The sequence below is a fragment of the Diorhabda carinulata genome, chromosome Y, assembly GCF_026250575.1.
Source record: "Diorhabda carinulata isolate Delta chromosome Y, icDioCari1.1, whole genome shotgun sequence".
Lineage (NCBI taxonomy): Eukaryota > Metazoa > Arthropoda > Insecta > Coleoptera > Chrysomelidae > Diorhabda > Diorhabda carinulata.
This window is the reverse complement of record NC_079473.1, coordinates 1,541,236-1,562,846: the sequence shown is the minus strand read 5'-3', so window position 1 is coordinate 1,562,846 and position 21,611 is coordinate 1,541,236. Positions and strand designations below refer to the sequence as shown.

General features: G+C 31.0%; 2 protein-coding genes across 2 annotated transcripts; both read left to right on the top strand.

Annotated features, from left to right (window-relative positions):
• The first annotated feature begins 7,746 nt into the window (after positions 1–7,746).
• Positions 7,747–10,274, top strand: LOC130903033 (uncharacterized). The gene is made up of 6 exons (XM_057815299.1): positions 7,747–8,247; positions 8,604–8,807; positions 8,896–9,204; positions 9,294–9,586; positions 9,668–9,839; positions 9,942–10,274. The coding sequence occupies exons 1-6, from the start codon at positions 7,965–7,967 to the stop codon at positions 10,112–10,114; spliced, it is 1,434 nt and encodes a 477-aa protein (XP_057671282.1). The 5' UTR covers positions 7,747–7,964; the 3' UTR covers positions 10,115–10,274.
• A 6,988-nt stretch (positions 10,275–17,262) lies between these two features.
• On the top strand, positions 17,263–20,252 carry LOC130903092 (uncharacterized protein K02A2.6-like). The gene is made up of 2 exons (XM_057815353.1): positions 17,263–17,521; positions 19,262–20,252. The coding sequence occupies exons 1-2, from the start codon at positions 17,263–17,265 to the stop codon at positions 19,624–19,626; spliced, it is 624 nt and encodes a 207-aa protein (XP_057671336.1). The 3' UTR covers positions 19,627–20,252.
• The last annotated feature ends 1,359 nt before the right edge of the window (positions 20,253–21,611 follow it).

Below are 21,611 nucleotides of genomic sequence, written 5' to 3'. Positions count from 1 at the left end.
CGAAAATTTACATGATGTTGGAATAGTTACTATTAGAGCTCATACTGTTATTATTAACAATCATTTTTTCAAATAAATAACTTTAATTTGTTAAATTGTATGAATAAATTTATTTAAATATATATAAGTTGTTGTTTTTTGAACATTATACAAAATTATAGTTTCTGAACATCGTCGTTACTTTAACAGCTTCATTTTACCACCGTCTGCAACTTTTATTACGAATTTCCATGTTTTATATAAAAGTACACTGAGAAACATGTAACAAATTAAAAATTACCTACTCTAACTTTTTAATTGTTGATATTACGAAAAAAAAATATTCTTTTTAAAATGTTTTGCATGGCTTAAAATCTAAAATGCAATCAACAGATTTAGAGAATTTTCACTCGTATACCAGATATGATAAAATTATGAATTTCATTCAACTTAAACTAACAAAACGCTGCAATTTGATAAAAAATCGCTTAAATTTTTATTTGTTTTGACTATAATTTGTTCTTTTCCTATTTAGATGCGTTTTGAAACTTCCTTTTTTTCTTTTCTATGATGTTTTGTTTGTTTCTAGACCGTTTCTACCATAGTCTTTCGAATATATCTTTCGATTAAATTGATGAGTTTTTTAACATTTTTCTTGGTGTAGTTTTTAAACGTAGAATTCTGCAATATATGATTCTATTTAATATCGGGGGTCGTAAAAAGCACTTTTACGTCCCGTTGTAAAATTCATTCTTGAATCTTTTAGATACTAGCCAGGGAAAACGATGTATAGCGATGTTTTCAAAATGAGAAGTGAGAAGAAAACGATTATCTTTTCTGAAATCTCGTGGATCGTTCAGTTTATTCATAGCAAACATACTTGACATGTACATCGTGTTTTAACTGAAAATTTTGACATTAGAAAGTTGAGTACAACATGGATGCCGCGTTTGCGCACATTGAAACAAAACCATCGACGCGAAAATGTTTCCATCGAGCGTTTAACAGAAATAAAACCGTTTTATGTTATAGATGAAACGTGGGTTCATAACAACGTCCGCGAGATTGGGTTTCATCACCGAATTCTTCAACATTGGTTTAATCTACGTCGAAAATCGTAATAAACAACACGTTCGCCATTACAAATGTCAAACTTTATGATGACAATGACAGATTTCATATATGTATTCACATCAGTATTGCCGTATCACGAAACTCAAGTATCTATCAAATAACTCTGTTATACAGGGTTTGATCAGGACGCGGAAACTATATCAATATTAATTTATACATTATCATTTTTGGATTTCTTATGTTAAAAAAATGTAAATGAGTTTTGTTATTACATTTTTAATTATTCAAAATTACGATGATCAATTTGCAAAAAATGCATATTTATTCCACTCGCTATAAAAAGATGGATACTTAAACACGAACCAATAAACTCTAATTGAAAAAGGGTCGTAAAAAATAAGTGCAAAAAAGCGCGCATGAACCATGAACCAAAAATATTTCACGTCAACAAAAAAAAACGTACAAAGCAAATTGATGTGAATCGGGGCGTGACTATTTAACCGATAAACGTGTTTGGTTTTCTATATTTTTCTAAAAATTTGTTCTATCCATTATGAGCAATTATTTTTGATTTTTTTATCGTTTCCAACATATACAAGGTGATGAATTTTAGGTTGGAACTCAACAACAACGAAACTACCATTTTTTAAAATAAATATTACACTGTTAAATATTTTTCTTTGACTCCGTTTAATGTAAGACTTACACGTTACTTTTTTTTGTTTTTGTATATTTTTGTTTTTAGACGTTCTTTTATTAAATTTTCAATAACAATTACATATTTAGTATCCTTTTTGTCTATTTTTCGACATTATTTCATTGAATTTTCTTCTTCTTCTTCTTGATTCTAGGCCTATTCCGTTTTTTTTTTCGTAATTTTTGAAATACAAATAAAAATTTGACGTTTTTTAAAACAAAAGACTCCAAAAATCAAGAAAATTTAGAAGTATAAACATATTAAAAGGTCTAAAAAATAAGAAATTAAATATTAACATATACAAAAGTCAGACAAAGATTTCGAAAAATCAGATATCTATGCAGGAGCTTTCGAGGGCTTGAAGGCACTTAGAATACACAGTTTATCTTCAGTTTCTGAAGATGATATAACTTGGTTATCGAAACGAGCGTCAATCTATATCGGCGTGAACAATGTATTCAGTCTGTTTGGTTATATAGCCACTGCTTTTTATGAATAAACCCCAGGCAGTACTCTTTATCACGAAATAAACTTCTACATTTCGTATAAACAGTATAATAATCCGTATAAAACGGATATTTTAAATTTCAAGAAGTCATAAAAAAACATCACGAATCCCTAATAAAACAAACAATATCCAATAGAAAGTTTGAGTATTGAATTAAATTAAATTAATATTAAGTTTTACGAATTGAGAAACGTAATTGGCTAAAAATCGATTAGTTACGATTAAATAATAATCGATTATGATCGATTATTCAAGTGGTAATCGTTTTGATTGTCAAGATATGCCAAAGCGTTACATTACGCAATGAAATTCCAATTTCCAGAAAATGTGGCTTGAAATATAAGAAAAAAGTTTTTCCTAAGCAATTATTCACATCTTTCTTCCGGTCAAGTGTGAAATAAGGACTCAAAAATCCCAACCGTTTGAAAGGTATACCAATTTAGTCCAAAATTTAATCCCTTCTGGCGTTTAGATTAATGCCACGACGTTAAGCTGATTTATATTGTTCGTTAGTCTTACCAGTTTAGTAGAAATTGTGGAACATTACTCCGCAAAGAAAACTGTCGGCTTTTTATTTATCTTTCGGATTTTAACTAAATTAAAAATTAAAGTAAATCAATCTACTAACTAAAATCTACAGTAAAATATCAATACCATCACGATCGAGTCTTCAATATTGAAACATTTGGTCTTCGAAGGTCGTACGGTCTCGTATAAACTTTGCTACACAATATTTTACTGTTTATAACGAACTAGCAATCTCGCCCTGCGTAGAATTCAGTTCAGCTTTCATATTATTTAGGCTAACGCCTTTCAAATAAAAGTTTTGTATAGATTGTGTACTTTTTAATATTTTTCAAATAACTACCTCCATCTTTAGGTCAGGCTAGGTACTTGTGGGAGCACCCACTACACTGAAATTTCTCTAAAACGGCCTCGTTGAGAATTTTTTTATTCGGAATATTTTTCGCAACGTATTTTATTTTGGGGGATATTTTATGTCTTTTTTTTCCAGGATGTAAATGAAGCTCTAACGGTTTGTAAAACTTTACTTTGTATACGTTTTTATTAATTCATCCTCCTTAATAAATAAAAGCGTGGAGGGAAAAAAGTTGGAAATGGAAAACAAAAGGTGAACCTCCTAGTCGAGTTTATAAACTGTGTTACAGAGTAATTTTGTTGTAACTCATTAAATTAGATCGTTGAATACAATTATTGTTGATTAAATAGTCGAAATTATTCTATTTTGAAAATGGACGTTCACATGTATTGTTTGATATATAAAATAATCTCGGATCTTATTTTCCTTAGAGGTTATGTATCTCTCCCTAAGTCCACTTATTTCTGGTTCCTAGAAATTTTTCTTTTTACAAACTTTATTTAATCAATTCGTTGGTTTGTCTGTCTATCTAAATAAAACATCCACCAACATTTTTTTATGATAACAGAAAATTTATTTTTGGAAAAAACGGTTTCTATAAACAAATTTCGTTTGTTTTTTCGAATACGAATACGTTCTGGAAAACAAACGTCGGTTTATTTTTGAAGTTTCTGAATATGCTTTCTAATTGCAAAAGAAAGTCTCTTGTGATAATATTTTTTTGTTTTCGAAAAACAAAGTTTCTAAAGACGAATTTTGTTTTTTATCGAAATGGCAATTCCCGAAGGCAAATTTTGGTTTGCTTTTCCAAAAACAAAGTTTGTAAAGACTAATCTCATCTTATTTTTGGAGAAATGATATTTGTACAAACAAATTTTGGTTTCTAATTGAAACAGAAAGTGTCTTAAGACAAATATCTATTTTTTTTTGAAAAATAAAGTTTCTAAACACAACATTTGGTTTGTTTTTCCATAAACAGAAATTTCTAAATACGAATTTTGTTTTCTATCGAAATGGCAATACCCGAAGGCAAATTTTGGTTTGCTTTTCGAAAAACAGAATTTCTTAAGACGAATCTCATCTTATTTTTGGAAAAATGAGGTTTGTTTAAACAAATTTTGGTTTCTAATGAAACAGAAAGTCTCTTAAGACAAATGTCTATTTTTTTTAAATAAAGTTTCTAAATACAAATTTTGGTTTGTTTTTCCAAAAACGGAATATTCTAAATACTAATTTTGGTTCATAATTGTTCAAATGTTTTTGGTTTTCAAAAAGAATGTTCGTTAATACAAATGTCAGTTTTTTCTTAAAAAAATAAGTTTCTAAAGACGAATTGTGTTTTTTTTTGAAATGGCAACTCCCAAAGACAAATTATAGTTTGTTTTTTGGAAAACAAAGTTTCTAAAGACGAATCTCATTAACTGATGATAAATACAGAGAGTAGGTACCGCTAACAAATGATCGCTTGAACTTTAATTCAAAATTACTTCTTGAACCCACCGTGAACAATATTTATTTTACCTATAAATTTATAAAATCCATGAGGTGTCGAAATTGATAATCGGAAATATTTCCGATTATGGAATGTGTTTATACAAATTTAGTAAATAATTATTTAACGACGTCCATGTTTATTCGTTATATCTATGGGGGGACGTTATCTATGCATAGCAACTACCGGAGCCCACAGGGCTGGAAAGTACCCGACTAGAATTTATGAGGGGGCATGCCTTATATAGCGTGTGGGCCTCATGTGGCAAATGGGGGGCATGCCGATTGAGGGATTTCCCCGCAACTTCCTCATGAGCACCTCACGGAAAAAATTATAAATATTGAAGTGAGGTATGCCGTATGAGTTTCCCATAAGGATATTATAGGGTAAACCTAACACATATATGGTATTTTAAAGAGATGGGCAATCCCCTCGTCTACCCCATGAGGGCTCGATTTGACAAATATCAAATATACTATTTTTGGTAAAATTAAACTTGTCACAATTGTTACTTTACTACTACTACTACTACTACTAATTGTTAATAGTACAATTGTTCATGAATTGTAATAATTGTTAATCGTTGTCTTATCGGATTTACCTTACGAAATTGCAATATTTTAGAACGTATTGCATAAAGTATATCGTTTATGTACATCGTATTGCGCATGCTCAGGTACACATAGTGTACATAGTACATATAGACAAATATATATTTTCATAAGCAGTTACAAATTTACATTAATCTTTACCAGTGTAAATAATTTCAGTTTGATTATTGTTGAAAATTATTATTTATTGAAGTAAATATTGACATAACATCATGAATAATTATTTTAGACAACGCGAGCTTAGGCGTTTGAGAGCAGAAAGATTCAGGCGAATTCGACAAGAATTACTGTCAGCAAATTCCAACCAAGAAAATTTGATGCCTTCTGGCAATGAAGACGTTTTAGAAAACATTGAGAATCAATTACCAGATATTAATGAGTCATTCAACAATACAGCAAGTGATAATAGTTTGAATTCCAATCTAGAAGATCATAGTGCTTCCAATTCAAATGCTGAAGTGGAATTGGAATTAGTGCAAAATTATGAGCAAGAAGCAATAAGTGATGAAATATCAGCTGTGGTAGAAGAAGAGATGAATGAAGAAAGTCATGATAGAGATGATGTTAATCATGAAGAATTTGACGATTTGTTATTATTTCATGATGTTAGCTCAGACGATGAACTAGAAAACGAGACTCATGATGCAATAGATGAAGAAGTAGATGATACTGATCAATCGGTTTATGATGTAGAAGACATTCGCAAGTGGGCTTTAATGAATCCGCCTATACCTCATAGTCGTTTAGAATCATTATTAGCTATTTTAAGAAGAAGATCTTATCCTACTCTACCAAGATGTGCAAAAACTTTCTTGTATACTACGTCAGAAAATTATAATATTGAAGTTTTTGATAATATTGGCAAGTTTGTATACTTTGGCATAGAGAAAACTATAAGAATTCAATTAAACCCAAGTATTCATGAGCTAAATAACATAGAACTGATTTTCAATGTTGATGGTTTACCTTTGTTTAAGTCCAGTAAAAAACAGCTATGGCCAATACTCTGTAAAATCCATCATGATCCAAACATTTACAAACCATTTCCTGTTGCTGTATATTGTGGAGATCAGAAGCCACAAAGTGTTCAGAGATATTTAGATAAATTTATAGAAGAACTCAATAGTTTAATGCAAACAGGAATTATTATAGATAATCGCAAATTCATTGTATCTGTAAAAGCATTTATTTGTGATACTCCTGCTCGCTCTTTTTTAAAGTGCATCGTAGGTCATGGTGGATACTGGGCGTGTGAAAGATGCTTAATAAAAGGTCAACAATACATGAATAGAAGAATTTATCCAATATGTGGGGAATTAAGAACAAATGAGTCTTTCAGGAATCAATCTACTCCAGGTCATCATCAAGGTGTATCACCTCTACTTCGTATATACCCGGAAATTGATTTAGTCAAGCAATTTCCATTAGATTCCATGCATCTGCTTTTCCTTGGAATAATGAAAAAATTGTTGGGATGTTGGATAGACGGTGACGTCAGAGAACTTAAACTTAGTAGCAGGTTTAAGTCACTATTGACTGATATGTTATCGAAAATAAAAGTGCCTAATGAATTCCAGAGGGCTACGAGATCTTTAACAGAATTTCATAAATTCAAAGCCACCGAATTTCAATTTTTATTGCTATATGCAGGGCCAGTCATTTTTAAAAAAGTTTTAAAAGATGAAGTATTTAAACATTTCATGTTATTACATGTAGCATGCAGAATTCTATTTTCTAAACAGTTAGCTATGGTGCAATGGCCATCCGCAAAACATTTTCTAACATTATTTGTCACTATAGCACCAGCTATATATAAACCTGAATTTGTTATAGGAAATGTTCATAATCTTTATCATTTAGCCGATGATGTAGCATATTTTAATTGTCCTCTATATGAAATATCTTCGTATCCATTTGAAAATGCTCTAGGTAAAATGAAAAAACTTATTAGAAATGGCAATAATCCTCTTTCACAGTTGTGTCGGAGATTCAATGAAATTTTTTACGTTTGGAATGAACCAACAGGTATACCTCCGAATGTTGTTATAAAAAGACAACTGAAACCAGATTCATCAGGTCGAACTACCATAAAACAGCTTGAATTTAAAGGAGTGTTACTAACTACAAAAGAGCCAAATAACACCATATTACTGACAAATCAAAAAATTTTACAAATAAATGATATATACATTCCTCCACGTGGTGATATAAGTACTATTGAAATGTGTGGTAAAATCCTAAGAAAAAGAAAACCTCTTTTTACATATCCATGTAATGCTAAATTTCTACAAATGTTTAATGTCTCTGCAAATAATGAGAATATTGTGACGTGTAAAATTATAGATGTGGATAAAAAAATGGTTTGTCTAAATTTAAGTGATGAACATAAAGAAAAAATATATGTGATACCACTACTTCATATGTAAAAGTGAAAAATAAGAATGTTTTATATGGTACAATCTGCCGTTTGTATTGACGGCTTTAAACTTTAAGTCTCATAATCTTATACAAACATCTATTCTACGAAGAGTATTGTTTATGTTTATATTTTCAAGTGGATGGTAATCAGTATAGAAATCTTTTCTACGCGTCAACAGTAAGAATCAGTTTAATTTCTGAATCGTGTTCAGTCGTTCGTGTATACTCTTAACCATATAATTATTGTAGGTTAATAAATAGTGATATAATTAAAATAGTTGATATATTCTCGAAAAATAATCACCATGAGTACTGATAATAGTACATCAAATGATGATGTATCAGAAGTGGTTGCAGATTATAAGTATAGACTAGTTGTTTTTGTTGGTAAGAAAAAAAAAAAAGATATTGACATAGTGCCATCGTCTTGGATTTTTTATGATGAAAAAACAGACACAATCAAGTGCAAATTTATGCCTCCACCATACGATGTAAAGCGATCGGATACGTTATCAAAAATGGTACAGAATTGTGAACAACCGATAAATGATTGGCCAGTTTATTCAGTAGACATCCGAGGAAGAGCTCGTAAGTTGTGAAATTATTCGATTGATTAATTTCATCTCGAATTTATATACTCTGAGAAAATAAGATAAATAGAACAAAGGTATGTTTCTTGTGTTGGATTCATTTTTCTAACAACCTCAATTAAAAAAATATTTCTAGCTTAAAAAAACTTTTAATGTCAATGTCTAACATGATATTATGATTACTATATTATTTTTAGTGATAAAAAATAGTTTTCAATACTGTAATTATTATTTAAATGAAAAAAAACTTTTTCGCAACAATTACAAAAAAACTCCTTTGTTCTAAAATTCTATTTTTTTCAGTTATCATTTTTTATTGATTTTTTTTATTAAGTACATTATTCTAATATTCAGGAACGTTTGAAGAAGCTAATGAATTGGCTATCCAATTGGAATATAAGCCATTTGCTTATTCTACACAAAATGAAGAGACAGCTAAAGTAAAGGCTGCTAATGATGTGCATTTTTTTAAAAATAGAAAAACATTCAGAGATGAATCTTTGAAGATGTTAAATGAAATCAACATCGATTTAGGTGAAAAAACACGTGTGAATAGAGGTAATTTATGATGAAAATATAGATTTTGTTACTTGGAAAACATATATTTGTAAGTACGAAAAGGTGATGATATATTTTAAATTTTTAGCTCAGCCATCATCGCAAAAGTTACCAACAGAAGAAGATAAACAAGATAGATATTATTCTTCCACAGACTCAGACGAAGAACATTGTTACGATGCATCTAGATCAAAAAAAAAGAAAATCATTACCAGAAAAAATATCAAAAGATCTCGCATATCTTCGTCCAGTACATCTGATTCGAATTTAAAAATTGATGAAAATAATCCACAAACACCTAATGTAATGGAAAAGCTAGATAAGAATTGTCAACCAGTATTATTATGCTCGTCAACAAACCAACATTCAATTGAAAAAATCGAAGGTGACCAATTTGGTAGGTATTGAAAGATGAATAGAAACCGCATTATTAATTATAATTATCAACATTTGGGAAACGAAGTATATTCTTTTCTTATGTTACAGAAAAGTTATATCGTATGATTGATGCCCGCTTTAAGACTTTTTCAAATGAAATATCGGAGAAATTCACTAAACTCAATAGTCAATATAATTCATTATCTTTACAAATTGGACAGTTAAGTGGAAAAATTATTGAGATTCAGCATCAATTAACAAAGAATAATATCAATAACACAGATATTGAAGTCGATAGTGATGATGAAAATGCTGAAATAAAACTTCCATGTAAAACAAAAATAGATTTTGATCAGTTCGATGAAAAACTTGAAAAAGATAAGAATTTTCAAAAAAAATTCGTAAGTATTCATGTTTAAAAAAAGTTTTTATTATAATATTAACGATTTGAATACTTACCGAATATTGAATTATACGTTTAGGTTCGGAAATTACTTCAAAAAGTCAATAGACGCTTACCCATAACTAGGAATTTTGGCGAATTATTAAGATATTGTATATCTCGCGATGTAGGTCTCATGTTCGCTCCAGTTAAGACTTCAAAAAAAAAATCACATGTATTCAAGGATACATGTCTTTTTAAAGTTATAAAAGGTTAGTGAAATTAATGTTCAAGTTTCACAAAATGAATACAAATAATTAATAAATATTGTATTTAATATTTATAATTGTCCTAAATTAATGTTTTCTTTTTAGCGACGCTCAGAAAAGTTTTTTCGAAACCAGGCGAAGATGTCCCAGACCAAAATATTCTTGATGCTATGGCTTCAGCTCTACATAATTGTAAAGACTGGGACGGTGGACGAACTGCTCGTTCCAAGAAACCTGCTGAAGCTAATAGTGAAATAGACAATGAGCATTTAGACTAGTATTTCAGATTAGTATTCTTAATTGCGTAACTTTTTTATATAAAGTAAAATATACATTATGTAGTTTATCCCGTGCATTATATTGTATTCTGAAAGTTTGATTTAAAAAATAGTTCTTTATTACTTATTGTATTTTAAGATTGTAATGACTATGAATGTATTGTTTGTAATTGATATATCTATATATATTTTAAAATACATTATTTTTAATGTTGCCAATGAAATTCGGTTAATTTCCCTGAAAATTTTCAAATAGGGTAACAGTTAATTTTCCTTATGAGGTCCACATGCGGTATACATAATGATGCACGAATGAGGCAAGGCGTTATATACCCTTTGTGCGCCCTATGAGGCAGCATCATGAGGTCCCCACGAGGCAGTGTGGCTAGCCTCGTGAGGGCCCTAGCTGAACCCCTCCCAAAATTCTAGTCGGGTATTAAAACGAACCGCAGCTTTGCGGCGGACATGTTCCTCTATCCTTTAGGCGAAATTATTATTATGTATGAATAATCAACGATATGTAATTTGTATTTGGGCATATCTACACGATTCTCTATTTGTTAATTCAGTTAGTTATTGCCCTACGTAGATATTTATTTGGTTTTCTTTCAATAGATACTTCAATGTTTTGTTAAAGAAAAAGTTCGCATGCATAAATATGAAAATTGAAATAATATCCCCAATATCCATACGGGGTATAATATTGATTTGCATATAACATTCAGATCTGAAACGACACTCGAAAATGATAAAACAGTCATCATGTTATTAAAAATTTCGTTCGTATCTTCGTCATATTTGAAAAATGAACGTAAACCACTGAACAGTCACGCAAAGCGACTCAATTAGTGATTTCTCTTTTCAAAAAGTGATAAGCAATCGACTCACCAATTGGTTTCAAAGAAGAATATATCAAAATTGTTACAAAACCAAAGGAAAACCACCTCTACGTCGAATGAATGAAAGTTTTAACTACAAAACAGAACCATGTTCTAAATAAAACTGTCTTGAAGTTCTGTGAAACTCTACCTGTCGAATAAGTCTTGGAAAAACTGCTCTAGGTGGGGATTTTGTTGAATAAAGTTGTTCGAATCTGGACCTCGTATAATCACTATGGATTTTTGATCTTGAAGAAGACTTTGTAAAGCTTCCTCAGTTAAATCGACAACATTCACAAATACACTGATTGATTCGCATTTATATAACTATGTTGTCGTCTTCAAAAACTGCAGGTAAACATTTCAGTGGATTATCATTATAACAATCGTCGTTTTATATTCCTTTCATACAATATATTTATTTTCGTAATCACATCGACAATCGTTTTATTGGTAACATATTCTGCGAGTCCAAATTGAAAGAGTTAAAAAAAAGTTACTTTCTGACGCATATTCCATATATCTTACGATAAAACGGAAATGGTCTGGAAGGTGATACAGGACTTCGTTGTAATGCGGCTATTTTACGGTTTTCCGATGAAGATGATCCCCTTAAACGGCCGTGGCGACGGGAATAACTCCTAAACTACGTAATCTTCTGGTAGAACTGGGACAGTGTTTAGTTGAAAATACAATGAAAAAATATCCACATGACCCATTTCGTTAAACCACAAACTGAAAACGCGCGAGAAAGACTCATTGAGTAAATAAAAAAGAAATAAAAAAAGTTGAACCAAAGAAAAAAAATTGAGGAATGTATGGTCAAATCGTTTGACATACATAAATCAACAACAACCAAAGAAAGTAAAACGTTTTGGGTGTCCCATAGCCCCCACTGAAATCCTCCAATCATATTAGAATAAAACACCACAATATGTTATGCGTAGTGAATAACTCTCAAAAAAAACTTTATTGAAAATGTTAGCCCAACTTTATTGGGATACATAAATAATAGTAATACTTTAGCCCAACTTCCTGGGGATACATAAATGATAGTTATACGTTAGCTCAACTTTCTGGGGATACACAAATGATAGTTTTACTTTAGCCCAACTTTATTGGGATACATAAATGATGGTTATACTTTATCCCAACTTTATTGGGATACATAAATGATAGTTATACGTTATCCCAACCGGGTTTAAATCACAGTCCCACCAAGTTTAGGACACTTGGTCCAAGTCTGGGCCTATACTGGACACATCGTAAAATCCCATATGGGGAACAATAAGATGCTTTTATTATGGAGCTCTTCGAGGAAGTCTTGAGATTAAAATTGATTATAATACACGTAAATAGAAACGAAATTTTATAATAAAACTGAATTTGCATTACAAACAATTTCGTATTGAAACACGAGAGAATTCTCTTTTGAATATATCCTTGGAGAAACGGGCAAAACTACACACAAACTCGGATGAGATCTGATATCAGCTCCTTTGGATTCTCTCCAATTAATTAAAAGTACAATTTCAATCATTATTTCGAGATAAATTGTACAGTACAAAAGCTCAACTGTCCTCATTATCAAAAATAAAGATTAATAACGTCATAAGCTAGAATTCAGTATCAAAACGGTACGTTTTGAACAACGCGGGGTGATTTAATTATTGAGTTAACCTCGAATCAAAAGTTCGTAGGTTTAAATAATTAATTTTTGAAATTTGAAAAATCGTTTCTGTTCAAGAAACGTCAATTATTTAATTCTTTTTTTTTTGGATTGGGTAATTTAAAAATGGTAATGACTGCGCGTCGTCGTTTTATAACCCAACGGCTTTTGGGGTGCTATTACGTTTAAACAAATACCAGTTTAAGACTCAAAATTTAATTAATTTAAATCTTCATCCGATTGAATTTGTGATTAAACTTAATACCGGAATTGTCAGAAATATCACGAGGCTTTGAATACTACGAGGTATATGCAAAATTTAAGTTCCGTTTTTATATCTTTTAGTAGCAGTGCTTTGATCGCAGCTTCGACATGATTATTAACATATCGCTTGTCCAGTTCAAGACTGGTCTAACTCAAAATAAAGCGATTTTCAGTTTTTTGCATGAATTATCTTCAAATTGCCTCTACTAACTCTGTGCAAGACCGTTTCTTAAAAAACTCAGTGGATCACCCCTAGATGGAGTGCATGTAAGTGGGTCATCTTTGATTTGTGGAGGGGGGGCTGTGCAAGAGTGATTCTTGCCACACATAGAGAGAGTGGAGTTCTATTGTGCAATAGTGGGTTATTATGTGATAAACCGACAGTAAGTAACTTTTTCATATCAATCTTTAGTACAAAACTGAACTATTATGATAATGGCTCTATTTTGAATGGTAAATTAACTTATTTCCCTCTAGATTATCCTCTTCAAGAAAGAGCCAACTTGAGATAGCCCTCTTTAGCTCTTAAATTTCCAGAAATTATTGGAGACAACCTGAGATAGCCCTCTTTAACACTGAAATTTTTAGTAATATTGTTCTTGGTAAGTGATCTATTATGGAGATATCTGGAAGAAGTTACGAATCATTGGGAGTGCGGAAAAATCCTGATGTCTCCAAAGAAAAATTCGTCAAGTTGAGGGAAGCCAGGAAGGTACAGCCACCGTGCAATGAAACTAAATGTCGCTTTCATTGTGCAGCCAACATAAGCGAGGAAACGCGCATTTTTTACATTGCTGACTTGCTGTACTATTAGGACAAAAACTTTTTGTAAATTACTGACGTCCAACCCAATTTTACTTTGAAAGTTTTTTGATTGTTAAACAAGATATTTTCTAAAACGACTCATTTCTTCAATAATTCACTTTATTTTCTTCAATTTTTCTGATTTTCATGTCTCTTCTTATTTTAACTTATGCAAGAAGTTATAACTTCGTAACTTTTACAGTATGCAATGTATCTTAAATATTCATATTATTACAACAATTCATGCGTTTAAAAAAAAGTAAAGGTGATAGGAAGCTGTTGTTTTTTTATAAACATCGCTAGAGTGTAGATTTTTTAACGATATATAATTTGTTTCGATATCTTTTTGCTAACCAGAGTTGTAATTGGACCATTTCGACGAAATTCGAAGTTGCATGATTTGCGAAATTTATCAATGCAAAGGTGAAGACAATGTAATGGCTTTTTGTGATGGTTACTGTGCAGCTAGATTTTTTTTTCATTCTCTCTCTCTCATAATAGCTATGAAAGTTAAATTGGCAACCCAAAGTACAACAGATGTTCTTCTTTATTTATCGAGAACAGATATTAATACATATTTCCATAATGCAGGTGCTACAACTGAATTTCTTCAAATTTTTCATATTTGATATTCTTAAATCTCGTAATAGATTGGCAAAATAAATATTTTAAAAACCACTTAGCTCAACAACAAAATATTTAATTGCATCAATTTATTATTTTTAAAACTACCTTAAACAACATATTTCGAAATATTTGTAGTAATGTGTACATTGAATGGTACAATCATACATAATATGTATGATTGTATAAGTATGAAGAATTAGATAATGAAGCCGTAGATACCTCCAATAATGATCTCAAACCTGAATGGATAGAATTATGGAATAAACGTTTGATTCGATTGAGGACTGACGAATTGAGATGTAATAAGCATTAAAAAAACGAATGGCAATAACAATACTGACAATTCCAGATCAGATAATACTTCGAATGGCTAATGAATAATATGATAATAGAAAACAAAAGGGGAAAAGTAATGATTATTTCATAAAATACGTGAAGACAATTTGTGTGCTGCATTTACTACTCCTATTACCAACACAGTCACTATTACACTGTCTGACGACTGTTTCGATGTTCCCTCTAGTTTTTATGTGTTTTCTACAAAACAAAAAAATACTACCGAGTGATTTGATCCATTTTTTATGAAAGAAACAAAAAACTACAGGAAGAGGTGATTCATAAGATATCAACTGTTTTTGGTATTTGTAATAACTGCAAATCATCGATGGATTATTTCTTGAAGGAAATACTAGCTATAATTACTTAGACTGAATTAGAACAACTTAAAAATTCAGTGGTAAGTTTAATAATTACTCATCTTGTACTGGATACTGTGGACAATTTAATATTTTTGTATCCTCTATATAAACCCCAACAAATAGGTATTGTGTTACATAACCCTAAAGTGATGAAAACGTTATTTTCGAGTAGATAACCTCAAATATTTGAGAATCCCAAAGTGGAGGGTCATTGTCGTCCCTGATCTGAACTATACGACCATGTATTTATATCTAGATAGCCTACACCAGTTCCATGCATAAACAAAATATTGCGTTATCATAGCAACGAACTTAATAACTTATTAGAAGTGTTGGTGTAAAGTTTCATGCCAAAAAAATAAACCAGAGTTACGCAATAAATTAAAAGAAAAAATATGTCCACCGAAATTATGAAAATCGAAAAATTGGAGTATCGAGCCATCATCAAAAACCTGCATTTAAAAGGGTTAAGAGGTAAGCAGATTTACGAATATATGCTCAATAACCTTGGTGATCAATGTCCTTCGTATGCGCCCGTGAAAAATTGGACTTCGAGCTTCAAAACAGGTGAATTTTCCGTTGAAGATGATGACCAATCGGGAAGACTAGTTTCTGTGTCAATCCCCGAAAATATCGTTGCAGTTCATGACATGATTTTATCAGACCGTCGATAAGATAAGCATTCTCACCCTTTATTCAAACTTATTCTTAAAGTTACACTCAGTAATGAAAACATCAATTTCTGGTGAGCAAAATAGACAAGCTACAATTGAATCTTATCGAATATCCTTTTTGATAGCTAAAAATGGAACAACTCACTCTGTAGGGTAGAATTATATTTTACCATCAGCCCAAATAATATCCGAAAGTTTATTCACTGAAAAGGGAACAAAAAAATCGGTCAAATTCACAGTTACAGTTTTAAAACAAACTTTTCTCTTCAACTTGATGAAAGTACCGAAGTTGCTTGCCAGGCTAATCTATTAGCCTTTGTTAGTATTAGACTGACGACTGAGAGATAAGTTAAGGTTGTAAATTTCATTAAGTCACGGCCTAAGCAATCTCGACTTTGTGCCATTCTGTGCGATGAAATGTGAAGTAAGCACAAAGCATTCCTGCTTCATTGTGATGTACGTGAAGCTTTTCGACATATATTTTAAAACAACAACCAGTGCCTTTGCAGCACGCCAGAAGTTTTATGAAGCCACGAAGAGTCGTGCTGAAACGGTCGCTGAATGGGCCGCAAGATTACGTAACCTGGCTTCGAAATGTGATTTCGGAACTGAATTAGAAGCGTTGCTCAGAGACAAGTTCATCATGGGGATGGATAATACCAAGGTCCTGGAGAGACTATTTGAAGAAAAGGTGACAATTTCCCTCGACAGAGCAATGGTATATATAGCCAGTATTGTAAGAAATCAACATGATAACCGTGAAAGAAGAAATTTTCTATCAATACCATGTGCATCAACGAAGGGGTCGGCGCCGCCGCTGCGAAGACCACGTCAGTTTCCTGTACCACAAAATGGAAGCTACCGACAGCAACGCAAGTTTGAGCGGAGTTCGCAAGATGGAGCCGGCCCTAGTTGACGCCAACCTGTCAACTCGTCAAATGTCAATCAGGTCTGCGGAAAAACATGACATAACAGAGATAAGTGTGTTTTTAAAAATTATTTTTGTAATTTTTGTAATGAAAAAGGCCACTTAGCCAATATTTGCCAGAAAAAACTTAAGAGGTGTAATTATTTTTTAAATATTAATAATTCTGATTTATCATCTGATGAAAATAGTAAGTTTGATCACATTTTTAATTTATCTGCTTCAAATGATGAAATCACAATTGAAATAACAATAAATAAGCAACTGTTTACTTTTCAATTGGACACAGGGGCCTCGGTCTCTGTAATTTCTGAACTATTTAGAGAAAAACATTTGAATAAGTTCATTGTTTATCGAACCAGCAAAACTTTGGCAAGTTATGATGGTTCAAGTATTCATCCTTTGGGATTTAATGAGGTAGAAGTGACCTTTAATTTAAAAACAAAAACAATACGGTTTTATATAATTTCTAATGGGGGCCCTCCATTATTGGGTAGAGATTTTTTCAATTTATTTAAACTAAATGTAAATGGCATTAATAATTGATTGATTGATAAAAATGAAAACTTGCTACAAATTGAGGATATAAATGTAATTAAGATAATGAAAATGTTATCGAAGAAGTATTCTAAAGTATTTTTTCCTTCCTTGGGTAAATTTAATGCAGGTACTCTGCGACTGGATAAGCAAGAGGGAGCCAAGCCCAAGTTTTGCAAAGCCTGTTCCATTCCTTTTGCCTTATGCCGAGGAGTTGAGGCGGAACTAGACCGACTTGTCACTGAAAACATCTTGAGCCCAGTATCATACAGCAGTTGGGCAACACCCATTGTACCAGTAGCTAAGAAAAATGGAACCATCAGAATTTGTGGTGACTATAAAATTACTCTTAATCCTGTATTGTTAATTGATAAATACCCATTGCCCTGTATTGAGGAAACTACAAGGCGGAGTTGAGTTTTCAAAAATTGATCTTTCTCAAGCATATCAGCAGATTGAGTTAGACAATGAGTCAAAGAAATTAACAACTTTCAATACTTCAAAGGGGTTATTTATTTATAATCGTTTACCTTTTGGTATTACTAGTGCTCCAGCAATGTTTCAAAGAATAATGGAACAAATCTTAGGTTTAGATGGGGTTGTTTGCTTTTTAGATGACATTTTAATTACTGGAAAAATCAGGGGTTTTTATTTAAAAAAGGTTGAAAAAGTTTTGGATAGGTTACAAAAAAGTGGTCTTATTGTAGCATTAGACAAATGTGAATTTTTCAAAAACTCAGTACATTATTTGGGTTACACAATTGATAAATACAGATTGAATACAAGTGAACATAAAGTTAGAGCGATTGTTGAAGCTCAGTACCTCAAAATATTATTCAACTTAGATCATTTTTGGGGTTTGTGAATTTTTATAATAAATTTATACCTAACGCGGCCTCAGTACTTCAGCATTTGTACAGTTTATTGAAGAAAAATGTTGAGTTTATTTGGTCTGAACAATGTACAATGGCATATAATAAAATTAAAAACATAATTAGCTCTGCTTCCTTTTTGGAGCATTATAACCCAAATTTACCAATAAAGTTAACTGTTGATAGTTCTTATTATGGTGTTGGAGCTATGATTTCACATGCCATTAATAATGTAGAAAAACCCATTGGTTTTGCATCTTTAACACTTTCTAGCAGTCAACAAAAATATTCTCAAGTAGAAAAAGAAGCTTTAGCCATTGTTTTTGGTGTGAAGAAGTTTTATCAGTATCTGTATGGTAGGAGATTCACGATAAAAACTGATGCCAAATGTTTTGTAACTTTATTTGGAAATAAGAGAGGCATTCCACCACTTGCCACTAATAGATTGCAACGTTGGGCTCTAATACTTTCTAATTTTGTTTTTGATGTGGAGTATGTGCAATCAAAAGATAATACAGCTGACTATTTTTCTCGTTTACCCTTAGGGGAAGAATTAAAAGAGTTTGACATTGAGAGTTCTTAGTTAAACTTTATTGCCTCAAATACTGATTTGCCGATTGTTTGGGAACAGATCAAGACGGAAACTCAACAAACTTGTAAATATGTTAATATGGGGTGGCCGAAAAAGATACCACAGTTATGTAAACCTTATCTTAATTATAAAAACAACTTTATTGTTGTCGATGGTTGTTTGATGCTGGGACACAAAGTCGTAATTCCCTGTAATTTAAAACAACTACATTCTTCTCATTTTGGAATGATCAAAACTAAAAGCTTGCCTCGTTCTTATGTATGGTGGCAGCAAATTAGTTATGATATTGAAAATGTAATTAAATCTTCCGAATATTGTTTAAAAACTAAAAGTGATCCTCCCAAAACACCATTAAAAAATTGGGATTTTCCTGATAGACCATGGGAAAGAATTCATATTGATTTTTTAGGTCCAATTCTTGATAAATATATTTTAGTGTTAGTTGATGCTCATACAAAATGGCTAGAAGCTGTTGTCACTTCAAACACTAAATCTAGTGCAACAATAAATATTTTAAGGGATATTTTTTGTAGATTTGGCTTACCTTTTGCTTTAGTTTCTGACAACGCTACTACTTTTAAATATAATGAATTCCAAACATTTTTAGGTAAAAACAACATAGAATTTAAAGAAATTGCACCTTTTCATCCATCATCTAATGGTCAAGCTGAAAATGCGGTTAAAACAGTTAAACAAGCAATACTTAAGATTTTAAAAAGGAGTTCATTGTCAGAACTTAACCGTAATTTAAACAATTTTCTTTTATCTTATCGAATTACACCACACTGTTCTACAGGAAAATATCCAGCCAATTTAATGTTTCAAATAAACATAAGAAGTGTTTATGATTTTTGGAATAACAATGTAAATATTGTAAATCATACAGCTATTGATGTAACAGACTTTAGTATTAGTAAACAAAATGTAATAGGAGATCATGTAGCAGTAAGGGATTATAGAGTTGTTAATTAACCTTCTTGGTTAAAGGGAATAATTCATAAGAAGATAGGTTCAAAAACTTATTTTGTATTTATACCTAGTCTAGATAAAACATGGAGGAGGCACATAAATCAAATAGTAGATTTTGAATTTTCAGTTGACGTACATTCTTCTGACCATAACATGTGTAATAAACCTACCAAAAATATCAGTCCAATTAATGAAAACAAAAATTGTCATGAATCTGATGAAGATAATTATTGTAAATCTGCTGAACCTGTTACATCTAATTTAATACCTGATGTCTGTACCCCAAGAAGAAGTAAAAGGAAACTTAAATCAATGAAATACTTTTAAGTAATTAATTTATTTTATTTTTAGTTTTTGTTTTTTTTTTAGGGAGGGAAAGTGTAATGTATCCCACATTAAATATTAAATTTGTTCCAATAAGCATAGGCAACTCTTATTACTTCTTAATTTTATATTTACGATATTTCGAATATTTAGCGCAGGCGTTTAGAGTTATTTTTTATTGTATGCATGTACAGTTTCCTTATTGCAGTAGGAGCTCGCCTGCACTCTTCTATTCGAATCATTGAACTGTTAACATCGATTACACTGTTGTCAGATTGAATCCATTGTAATATTAATTTTCGAATTGTTTTTTTTTTTCAATTAATAAAGTTAGTGAGTTTTCACTCGTGGTTAGGTTATTATATATATATATAATGTCTTGATTAGAGTTGAGAAAAAAATGATATATGACTCGATTCTTGTTTCCAATGTCGACACTCTCAACAGGTCCAGATTTGTCATTTATAGAATTTTTATATCAATTATTCAATTCAACAATTATTTTTAATCAGTGATATTTATTATTTTCAATTGTAATTTTTTTCCTTATTCTGGTTGATTCTTGATAATGAAACAAAAAGAGTTCTTTCTACCAATTTTGGAAAGATTCAACAACTCCAAGCTAAATACGAAAACTTGTAGAAAGAAGCAAAGACTAAGTTATTTGATGTTTTGCATGTGACCCGTTGTATTTTGCAGACTAAATCTACTGTAGTGTCAGACAGCGAAAGTTACAGCCAGAAAAATGTCTTGATTCTTATAATGTGTACTTTAGTGAATACAGTATTCATGTAAACTCAAAAATCTTTGAACCAACAACTTAGATCAATAGCCAATCCACTGATAGAAGTAAAAAAAATATGAAAAAAATATTAATGGTAGAGGAAACTGAAATTATGAGAAGGAAAAGAAGCACGTTGGAGCAGCACAACAAAAAAATGATCCTTCTAAATCTTCACATTAAAAGATTTAAATTCTTAATTTATTGTTTTATTTATATTATATTATTTTTCCTCAACTTCTTTTTCTCAGAACCTTTTATGTTTTTAGTAATAATGATTACCTACATCATGAATACCAAAATAAAAAAATCAAAAAAGAAATATTGTATTAAAATTGATGAAATAGAACTAAAAATTTGGCACTGTGAAGTGTCATATACGTAACATCTCCCCTTTTTGGACTTATATTGAAATAATTGAAATACTAACTAACTAACTAATACTATTAACTAGACATGAAACTAATAATAATATTTTTCCGCTATGTATAATAGTCTCTTAACCTATTTGGTACATTGACGACCCGACCTGATCTTGTGCATTTGCTATTTGCTTCCTTGACACTTGTACATTCATTTGCCGTTTTATTATTATTAGTTCCACAATCGTTTTCATTATATACATCAGTGCTATTAGACAAACAAGTGTTCTCACTTGATTCATCAGCACTACTAGGTTTACAGTTTATGTTTATATTTTCGTTGTTGTTTGACGCATTTATAACCGTTGGATTTTTTGTATTTTTTAGAAAGGAAGAATTTCTTTTATAAACTCTGCCATTTTCATCACTCACCAAGTATGATCGTGGAGAATTAGTATTTGATAAGACTTTTCCCGGTGTCCAATACCCATCCTTCTTCAATTTAAATAGTATATCTTGAT